The sequence below is a fragment of the Anopheles merus genome, unplaced genomic scaffold (assembly GCF_017562075.2).
Source record: "Anopheles merus strain MAF unplaced genomic scaffold, AmerM5.1 LNR4001043, whole genome shotgun sequence".
In the NCBI taxonomy this organism is placed as follows: domain Eukaryota; kingdom Metazoa; phylum Arthropoda; class Insecta; order Diptera; family Culicidae; genus Anopheles; species Anopheles merus.
The window spans coordinates 1-10,959 of record NW_024428623.1 but is presented as its reverse complement, the minus strand read 5'-3'; the positions used below and the strand labels follow the sequence as shown (position 1 = coordinate 10,959).

The 10,959-nt window shown below is 45.1% G+C and overlaps 1 protein-coding gene across 1 annotated transcript; it reads left to right on the top strand.

Moving 5' to 3' along the window:
* Positions 1 to 1,437: 1,437 nt before the first annotated feature.
* On the top strand, positions 1,438 to 2,594 carry LOC121603317. The gene is made up of 3 exons (XM_041931981.1): positions 1,438 to 1,812; positions 1,915 to 2,442; positions 2,508 to 2,594. Exons 1-3 carry the CDS (start codon positions 1,438 to 1,440, stop codon positions 2,592 to 2,594), a joined length of 990 nt encoding a protein of 329 aa, XP_041787915.1.
* Positions 2,595 to 10,959: the final 8,365 nt, after the last annotated feature.

Below are 10,959 nucleotides of genomic sequence, written 5' to 3'. Positions count from 1 at the left end.
ACAACACTAACGATCCAACGGCTAACACACAACGTAGTTTTTTAGCTGCAGTTAGACAAGCACCTTCGCAGGTATTGCTCCAGACTGCACTATTGAATGTTGTTGATGCACATGGCATTGTGCATCCTGTTCGTGCACTTTTGGACAGTGCGTCGCAGCCTAATTTAATGAGCAGCAGGCTCGCTCAGAGGTTAGCATTGCGAAATGACACTGTAAATATAACCCTTAAGGGGGCAGGTTTCTCCACCAGAACGGTGAAAAAATCGGTGCGAGCTACGATCGCCTCGAGAACAGCAGATTTCAAGTTGGGTGTTGAATTTTTGATTGTTGACAAGGTGATAGCTGATTTGCCGCCCGCATGATATTTGTACTCGCAGCTAGAATATACCGACTGAAATCGTTTTAGCGGATCCACAATTTTACAAATCATCCCCAATCGACATCATTCTTGGCGCTCGTCATTACGCTTCATTCTTTGTGAACGTAAATCAACACAAAATTGCTCCAAACCTTCCGACAATGTTGAATAGCGTATTTGGTTGGGTTATGATTGGGCCCACCGCTCCTCAAGATCCTGCACAGTCGAGCGATTGCACCACTGCATCCACAATCATCTGCATGGCCTCTCTGGAGGATTCTATGGAACGCTTTTGGAAGCTAGAGGAGCTAACTATGAAAGAAGCGTACTCTCCCGATGAGCGGCGATGCGAATCCTTTTATAAAGAAACCACCCAAAGAGACGATTCGGGTCGGTACATTGTGCGTCTACCCAGACAGCCTGATTTCAATGAAAAGCTTGGCCTGTCTAAAGCAACTGCACTTCGCCGTTTTGAGTTGCTGGAAAGGAGGTTGGAACGGAATCCACAGCTCAAATCCGACTACCACAAGTTCATGAAAGAGTATTTGGAGCTTGGCAATTTAAGTATGACATGTCTCAGATAAGAAATGATTCTGACGACGAAAATGCTTACTTCCTGCCGCATCATCCGGTTTTTAAGGCATCCAGTTCCACCACAAAAGTGAGGGTAGTATTCGACGGCTCGGCAAAGACAAGCTCAGGCTATTCCTTAAACGATATACTTTGTGTTGGCCCTATTGTTGTAGTTATTGTTGCCCTAAGATGACCTACTGGACATAATTCTGCGATTCCGTGCATACAAGGTCGCCTTGGTCGGTGACATAGCAAAAATGTACCGGCAAGTTGCGCTACACCCAGATGATCGCCGATTAGTTCGAGTACTGTTTCGCTTCACGCCATACACACCTGTACACGTATACGAACTGAACACAGTTACTTACGGACTTTCTCCGTCCTCGTTCCTTGCTACTAGGACACTACTTCAGCTAGCAGAAGATGAAGGTGCCAATTATCCTGTTGCTTCCAGGGCCCTACAGCACAATTTTTATGTAGATGATTTTATCGGTGGTGCCAACACCATGGAAGAGACTATTGCTCTGCGGCGAGAGTTGTCCGAGTTGCTTGCCAAGGGAGGATTTGAATTGCGCAAGTGGACGTCTAACTTGCTTGGTGTGCTTTCCGGTCTGAGTGCTGACCATACTGGCACGCAATCATCACTATATTTCGTACCCAATGAAACGGTCAAGGCGCTTGGCATCTCGTGGAAGCCCGAAACCGATGATCTATGCTTCGATTCGAATGTCGGCATCGATGACACCTCTTCAACGATGCGATCGATATTATCCAACATTGCAAAAATGTACGACCCACTCGGGTTGATCGCACCGATACTTGTACGAGCAAAAATGTTGATGCAGGAGCTATGGTTGCTGAAATCCGGCTGGAACGAACCTGTACCGCAATAAATCTACAAAAAATGGAAAGCAATTCAAGGTGATTGGCAAGCTTTAGCTGAATATAAAACTAATCGCTATGTACTTTTACCACGTTCAAAGGTAGAATTTCACACTTTCACTGATGCCTCCGAAGCTGCCTACGGAGCATGCACATACGTACGCTGTGAGACCACGAAGGGAGAAGTGCAAATCAGCCTGCTAGCGTCGAAGTCTCGCGTTGCACCTTTGAAGCGCGTCACACTGCCGAGACTGGAACTTAGTGCAGCTGTCCTGGGAGCGCACCTTCACCATCGCATCAAGAATGCAATGCAGATTGCGTCTGCCGAATCCATCTTCTGGTCCGATTCAACTGTAACCCTGAAATGGATTGCTTCACCGCCCAACACTTGGAAGACGTTTGTAGCGAATCGAGTTGCGGAAGTGCAACATTTTTCGCATCCACGGCAATGGCGGCACGTTCCGGGTACCTGCAACCCTGCTGATCTGGTCTCCCGAGGCATGTCCGCAACACACTTCAAGCAAAGCACGCTTTGGAAATCCGGCCCAGACTGGCTAGCGCATCCTTCATCATTCTGGCCCAGCTCAAACCCGGAACCGGTAGACGATATGGACTTAGAAACACGTCAGGTGAGTGCTACTGTCGTATGTGCACAATCTCATCCATGGTTCGATATCTCATCCTCTTACACTAGAATGGTACGCATTATAGCCTACTGCATACGTTTTGTGTGCAACACGAAGCAGAAAGCACGAACGCAGCAGCCAGTGTGGCATGCTAAAGCACCAACAGCAATCACAGCCGAGTATGTGGAAGCAGCAAAAATAGCTCTTTGTAAACTAGCACAGCAAGATGCCTTCTCTGTGGAAGTTAAGCAACTGAAAAAAGGAGAAGCCTTGCCAAAGCAATCGGCCTTACGAAATTGACCCCTTTCATGGACAAGGAAGGCATAATTCGAGTGGGAGGTCGTTTTAAACCTGTCCCAGCTACCATATCAAGCTAAGCATCCTGCGGTAATACCCAAACACCACACTTTTACCCGGCTATTAGCAGAGCACTTCCACGAGGGACGAAAACATGCCAGCGGAAGGCTACTACTATCACAAATTAGGGAGCAGTATTGGCCCTTGGACGGACGTCGATTGGTGAAAGGCATCGTGCGGAACTGTTTCCGATGCATTCGTCAAGATCCTGCATTGGTGCAGCAGCCAATCGGGCAACTTCCGTCATCCCGCATCACACCTAGCCGGCCTTTTTCCATCACTGGGGTGGACTACGCCGGCCCGTTCTATTTGAAGCCTGCGCATCGCAAGGCCGCAGCCGCCAAGAGCTATCTTTGTGTATTCGTGTGCTTCTCCACGAAAGCGGTTCACCTGGAACTGGTAGGAGATTTGACAACCGCAGGCTTTTTGGCAGCCCTAAGACGCTTCACGTCACGGCGTGGATTACCAGCGCACATCCATTCCGACAATGGAAAAAAACTTTGAAGGAGCCGAACGTGAGCTAAGGGAACTTTTTGAGCTATTCGAGGATGAGCAACACCGCAATACTATTACTGCCGATTGTGCCGATAAGGGGATAAACTGGCATTTTACCCCTCCAAAAGCTCCACACTTCGGCGGATTGTGGGAATCCGCAGTTAAGACCGCGAAGAAACACCTCTACCGACATCTAGGCAACACCCGGTTGTCGTATGAAGGATACTGTACCATACTTCATCAGATAGAAGCTGCAATGAATTCTCGGCCGTTATTACCATTATCCGACGATCCGAATGAGTTAGCCGCCCTCACGCCAGCACACTTCCTAATCGGAACATCGATGTATGCCGTTCCGGAACCGGACTACACACAGTTGAAATCATGCACATTAGACGATCTACAAAAATGGCAATTATTAGTGCAAAGGTTTTGGAAGCATTGGGCAACAGACTACCTTCAAGAGTTGCAAAAAAGTTACACGTGGTCTGGTAACAAAAACAACAACAACATTCTCGTAGGCCGTATGGTAATTTTGATGGGCGAATCTTTACCAACAACGCGTTGGCCTCTAGCGCGTATTACAGAAATCCATCCCGGAGACGACAACATCGTACGCGTAGTAACACTAAAAACAGCTAAGGGAACATTTACGCGTCCAATTACGAAGGTTTGCATCTTACCTCTTAGCACCGATAATGAAGGCAATGCGTAGAATTGTTTATTGACTTCCGTCAAGGTGGGGGAGGATGTTGGAGCAACTGCTGGAGTCGAGCAGTTCGGAACGGATCGGAACAAATCCGTTCATTTTTTGAACTTGTTTACGCTGACATCACTAGCGTTTTAGATTTAATAAATAGATGGCGAAAAGGCTTTTTCGTCCTCTTCTTCTCTGGCAAATCGTCGTTATAAGATTGGTAATTATTGGTAGCTTAGAAAACAGAAAGAAACGCGCAAGACGTTATCCGAAATTCTCCTCCGAAATAACAGAAGGTGTTCATGACAAAGGCGGATTAGGGGAATCGGGGGCCCTAGGCGGAAAGATGAGTTGAGGCCCCTGTAAATGATAACTGATGACCGGGAGAAGGGGGTACTGGCACACAGCTGTTGGGCGATTGAACAGTATACTTAAATTGCCGACGAGAGGGAGAGGGGGGGGCGGTGGAGAGAGAGACCCCTACGATCATCGGTCCCATGCCCTAAAATTGTTTCCTGGCAAAGGAGGGGGGGGGGGGCATGGTTCTCCAGACACGGAGCCCCAATGAACATCTATCCCAGGGCCCTCGTCGCTAATACTCTGTCCACTTGTAGACATACGGCATACTACAGACTAGCGATCTTCGGCGACTGCCTAGTCCGCCTACCGTTAGATCTGCCGCTGGTTCATGACGGTGTTTTTTTTTTTATTGTGGAGGTGCATCCTTCCCCTTGCCTGCAGCGTATGCATCGGGCAGGAGACAGTGTGGCAGTATGCAAGTTGCCCGCTGGATAGGAGCGGTCCCGCGGCACCGCCATCATTCCGCACATCTTAACAGCATGTCCGTCGTGGGTTCTAACCGCGTATGAACCGTCCGCCTGTAGCATGCACATGCACATGCTATACTGTCTATAATCAATTCACACGCAATTCTCATCACACTTAATAAACACAAATTGTCAACACCACACAACACACAAAAAAAGGATAAAATAACCACTCAAGAAATTAACACAACCCAAACCACATAAATAACCTTACGCCAGGAATTGTAAGTCAAAACCCTTGTCCAAAAACACTTAAAACACACAACCCGCACACAGCCCCGTAGGTGCGAAAACAGCAGAAAAACATTACCCAGCACAAAAACGTTTCAAGTACGTAAAGCGTAAAAACAATAACATTGCATAATAGCAACCATCAGTTCATAAATAATGAAATAGGAGACAACGTACCCTCGTGTGTACAAACGTAACCGTTAACTGCAAGCGTCGGAAACAAAACACCGCGTAAGCATAAGAACTCAAGAACTGACCTAACAGAATAATTACAACCATATGTTAAACCAAAAAACCTAACCCTCAGCATAACCGACACAAAGCGAAAGTAAACGCAAAATCGAATTGAAGAAAGGTACCGTATAAATAAAGATGCAAGATGAGACCAGGACAGTCGGAGACAGTTAGAATCACAGTTACGCACAGTACGTGCAGTCGTGAAGTGATACTGTTAAATCTTTGTCGGTCAAGTCTTGACTTGTAAAACTAAAGCGAGATGTGTAATTAATTTAATCGTGTTTGTCCTCTACCTGAAACATCGATGATATTCAGGAAACATCCGAAAACTCCACCTTCGTGCTTACAAATATACCTGAAGAGTGATGTCTATAGTATGGCATTGTTGAACTACCCGTCGCGTCCGAACCAACTTATTACACGCCGTAGCAAGGGCTGACTATCCGGCTACGTGGTTCTCAAGGCCTGAAAAGGCCGGCATGATCGCGTAGGCCGTAATGACAAGAATAATAATAAGAAAAAGAACTTTGAAGCGCCATCCGTGCCTGGGAAGAGTTTGTTCTGAGAAGCTTTGTTTCCAGTTGCGTTCGCTAGCTGAATCGGAAAGAAATATGCTACATATTATATGCACGTTTGGTTCGATCGTGTGTCTTTTTAACACCCCCAACAGCAAGACTGAGCGCACAGATGGTGGTGCCAATCCAAAGGTTGTGTAGTCTCTCTGGTAGCGAGATCGAAAATGCATGGACTTTGTAGCCGCAGCGGATGAAAATGTACGCATCAGAATCTAACAGCTTTGGGGTTTCCCCACGCACGCACAAAAACACACACACACACACACACACACACACACACACACACAAACGCACAACCCAAGGACGCAAAAACCGACGGCGGCCTGTGTAATCTGAGCTCTCTACAAAGCTCTCCACGAAGCTCTCGTTTGCAGGCTTGTCCCCAAGTAGCAGAGCCGAAGTTGTTGAGAGATTTTTCTGTGTGCCAAAGCGAGAGGCCCTCTCTTCTCTCTCTAGATTTTGGACGGCAAACCGCCGCCCTTGTAAAGGTGTGTGCGTGTGACGAAAAACTATGGATGAAATACTGGGGAAGCGGGGTTTGAAGTCTTTCGTTCGTCACACACACATGCATTTACCAGCGGATATCGCTGCACCGAGTCTAGCCATCTCTCTCGATCCACCATAATTTTTCTGCTATCGCGCTCATCCGGGTGTTAGGCATCCTCAGTCTGTCCAGAACTTTCCCTATGGAAGGATGTACTGAAGTGAGGTGCGATTTCTTGTGCGACGTACTTTGCTCGTCTACGTTTTGTGCCGTGTTCCTTCTTCTTCAGTTATGGAATGATTTATCCTAGCAAATTGTTGAGGTAAGTTTCTTGCTGTGTGCTTGTGCAGGTACATTCAACTAACCCTTTGCGTCTAAAAAGTTACAGATGTATGCGCTATTTATCAACTGCTAGCCTCGTCAACAATCTTCAAAGTGAGCGACGCAAAGAAAACGATTTCCATTTTTAAAATATTAAGGTAAGTTTTGATCTAATCATATGCGATAAACTCTCCATAATAATACATACTACTTACATTCATTATTGCTTCATTGAGCTCCCGGAGAGGACGTCATTACTCAACAGAAGCCGGTTCAACACGCGCAGCTCCTATTCATGACGTCATCACTAAACTGAAGTCAGCTGAACACGCGCCGCACGGATGGTGCCCCGAGCGCGGTAGGAGGAAGGAAGAACGAGAGGAGGAAGAACGGTAAATTTGGAAGGGGGAAAGCGTTCTGCCGTCTACACAGCGGGAGTATACCAAAACACATGTGGGAAGGGAGAGAGATATTATTCAATAAACAGCATGCGAATGTGTGCATAAAGCAAATGTGAACAGCTTCATCATTTCTATAAGCAATCTGAAAAAGGGGGTGGAGCAAACACATTGGTATGCGTGAGCGGCTGACGAAACCAGAACGTTTAGATGTGTGCGTGACGGATGGTTCGGGCGCCTGTGGCGAAGCTCTCGACAAGCCTGCAAACGAGAGCTTCGTGGAGAGCTTTGTAGAGAGCTCAGATTACACAGGCCGCCGTCGGTTTTTGCATCCCCCAAGGACGCAAAAACCGACGGCGGCCTGTGTATTCTGAGCTCTCTACAAAGCTCTCCACGAAGCTCTCCTTTGCAGGCTTGTCGAGAGCTTCGCCACAGGCGCCCGAACCATCCGTCACGCACACATCTAAACGTTTTGGTTTCGTCAGCCGCTCACGCATACCAATGTGTTTGCTCCACCCCCTTTTTCGGATTGCTTATAGAAATGATGAGGCTGTTCACATTTGCTTTATGCACACATTCGCATGCTGTTTATTGAATAGTATCTCTCTCCCTTCCCACATGTGTTTTGTCATACTCCCGCTGTGTAGACGGCAGAACGCTTTCCCCTTTCCAAATTTACCGTTCTTCCTCCTCTCGTTCTTCCTTCCTCCTACCGCGCTCGGGGTACCATCCGTGCGGCGCGTGTTCAGCTGGCTTCAGTTTAGTGATGACGTCATGAACAGGAGCTGCGCGTGTTGAACCGGCTTCTGTTGAGTAATGACGTCAACACCGGGAGCTCAATGAAGCAATAATGAATGTAAGTAGTATGTATTATTATGGAGAGTTTATCGCATATGATTAGATCAAAACTTACCTTAATATTTTAAAATGGAAAACGTTTTCTTTGCGTCGCTCACTTTGAAGATTGTTGACGAGGCTAGCAGTTGATAAATAGCGCACACATCTGTAACTTTTTAGACGCCAAGGGTTAGTTGAATGAACCTGCACAAGCACACAGCAAGAAAGTTACCTCAACAATTTGCTAGGATAAATCATTCCATAACTGAGGAAGAAGGAACACGGCACAAAACGTAAAGAGCAAAGTACGTCGCACAAGAAATCGCACCTCACTTCAGTACATCCTTCCATAGGGAAAGTTCTGGACAGACTGAGGATGCCTCACACTCGGATGAGAGCAATAGCAGAAAAATCATGGTTGATCGAGAGAGATGGGTAGACTCGGTCCAGCGATATCCGCTGGTAAATGCATGTGTGTGTGTGTGACGAACGAAAGACTTCAAACTCCGCTTCCCCAGTATTTCATCCATATTTTTTCGTCACACGCACACACCTTTACAAGGGCGGCGGTTTGCCGTCCAAAATCTAGAGAGAGAAGACAGGGCCTCTCGCTTTGGCACACAGCAAAATCTCTGAAAAACTTCGGCTCTGCTACTTGGGCCTTGGGTCGAGAGCTTCGCTAAAGGCGCCCGAACCATCCGTCACGCACACATCTAAACGTTCTGGTTTCGTCAGCCGCTCACGCATACCAATGTGTTTGCTCCACCCTCTTTTTCGGATTGCTGATAGAAATGATGAGGCTGTTCACATTTGCTTTAAGCACACATTCGCATGCTGTTTAATGAATAATTAGTTAAGGCCCGGTAAAATCTACCGGATGTCCTCAAATTTCGAATTATTTTCAAACTCTACACGTTCAGTGGCAACAACCATAACTCAAACACCTATTTGTTCTTATTTGTTCTTATTTGTATTAACCTTTTAACTTCCTGAACAGTTCTAACTGTACATTGCAGAACCGTTAAAAATCGATGAGGCTACTTTTGAGCCGTACTGATGTAAATCTTAAATATTAAATAACCATAAAAAACCAAGTCACGCAATTTTGTATTTTTTAAAACTGGTCTTCAAAAATAAGGTTATTTGTTACGCACGTAAAGTACCATTTACTAACACGTATAAGTAATAACAATGATAAACATGATTGGCGAGTTTTGTGGCCAATTTGAAAAAAAAAAGAAAGTTCAACACCTGCATTCCTACTTATTTTCAATCGAATTGATGCGTTCCAGCCTCTGTTGACATAAATGTATAATTTTTTGATTATTATTTTTTAGTTATCGGCGTGATTTTTGGAAAGCATAGCTAAGTAGTAACCTCTAAAACGTGTCCATTGAATAACGTATTGATGTGCAGTAAATTAAAAAATTAGGGTGCCGCTAATATATACAACATGTTTAGATCCAATCCCAACTGCGTACTTAAAAACATACAATTTTTGAAATGCTCACTTCTGCTTCAATCCATCTTAGTAATAGAGTAATAATAGTAATAGATGCTTAGAAAAATTTCAATGTAAATTTTCTCGGTCTTTAATTTTATGCGGGTCATTTCCAAAACCGCCATCAAAATTTTATTGTATTACCCTGAAACTGGTTTTGAAGTATTAATTGGATTTGGTATTTATGTATGAGACAATTGTTATTGTTGCGCCAAGTATCAAATATCAACAGTGAACATATACCCTCATATTACCATTCCAAATGTGTAGTTCTAATATTCCGATCTATACTGTTGTAGAAGAGAATGGTTCAACACTGGTATAACCTTTTTGATCAATTAACTATATTCGCGTTTACTTGCAAACTACTTTATTTACCCTTCCCGCCCACATTCTTCAGATTTTGCTTCTAATTTGACGTGTCCTTATTATTACGTTAATTATAACGTTCTTAATCAACACCATAGTACGGTGATAGCATCACATGGTAGATATTGCCATCACTCTTGCCAGAATCTTTGCAGCCCTCTTGAGCACGTTACAGTAGGCATAGTTTCATTGTGGATCATTCTGCAGTTAATGCTGATCCGGCTGAATGCAGTGCGCACGGTTGTCTCACCTAACGCGCAGTATGTTGCAGTCATGTTGCGAAATGAACCATCTCTCCCTTTAGTGCTTTGTTCTGGAAGGACATCCTGAAATAAGTAGTTCTTCCCGCACGCGAGCAAATCGTTACAAATTCAATTTTTACTTTCAAGCCATCAACATCCGCCACTTTCTCGCTCGGAATTTCAGCAAGGCTTTTTAGCATATGGCCGCTTAGGGTCTCTCGACTACATCCGCCTCTTATTGTCATGCGTTTTCCTTGTCCAAACTCAGCCATATTGCGGAGTAGTAGATTTGAGGGAGTAGTAGATTTGGGGCGGTCCTGTGGTACATGATCGTCAACTCGAACGACTCAATAACATGCCTGTCATGGGTTCAAGCCCAGAATGGCGGACGGTCCATAGCAAAGATTGAATATCCGGCTACGTGGTAATGAATTATGTCTCGAAAGCCTGTATAGGCCGGCATGTCCGCGTAGGACGTTACGCCAAATAGAAAAAGTTATGCGGGAGTGTACATGTTCGACGTCCTGGGTATAGTAACCCGTTTTACAGGATATATGTACCACACTTACCTGCCGATCACGACGGGTGTATGTAGTACTCGAGGTGCTTAAGGTGCATAATGCCAATACTGGCTTAATGAATGATTGATTTAATTGGAATATCAACCATTCACAATAAATTTAATTTGCATGGTTTCCAAACTGATATTGTTGAATATCTTGATTTACATGAGGTATGAGGAGGTACGACACATCATCATCAGTTTGCTAATTTGCATCTTCAGTTAATAAAAAAAATATATATCCAATACCATGTGATTTCAAATCGGTTTGTGTAAATAAAAATCTAAGTAACCATTCCTCATTACCCGCGGGCTAGCAATGGTGCATGTAGCAAGTCCTTCGAAGCAACACGCGTTGCTAAGAGAGCTCTGCTTTCACCGCTTGCT

Coding starts and splice junctions, on each gene's coding strand:
- LOC121603317 (XM_041931981.1), top strand. CDS start 1,438: ATGGAAGAGACTATTGCTCTGCGGCGAGAGTTGTCCGAGTTGCTTGCC. Junction 1,813..1,914: donor AATCCGGCTGGAACGAACCT/GTACCGCAATAA, acceptor CCACGTTCAAAG/GTAGAATTTCACACTTTCAC. Junction 2,443..2,507: donor TGGACTTAGAAACACGTCAG/GTGAGTGCTACT, acceptor CTCTTACACTAG/AATGGTACGCATTATAGCCT.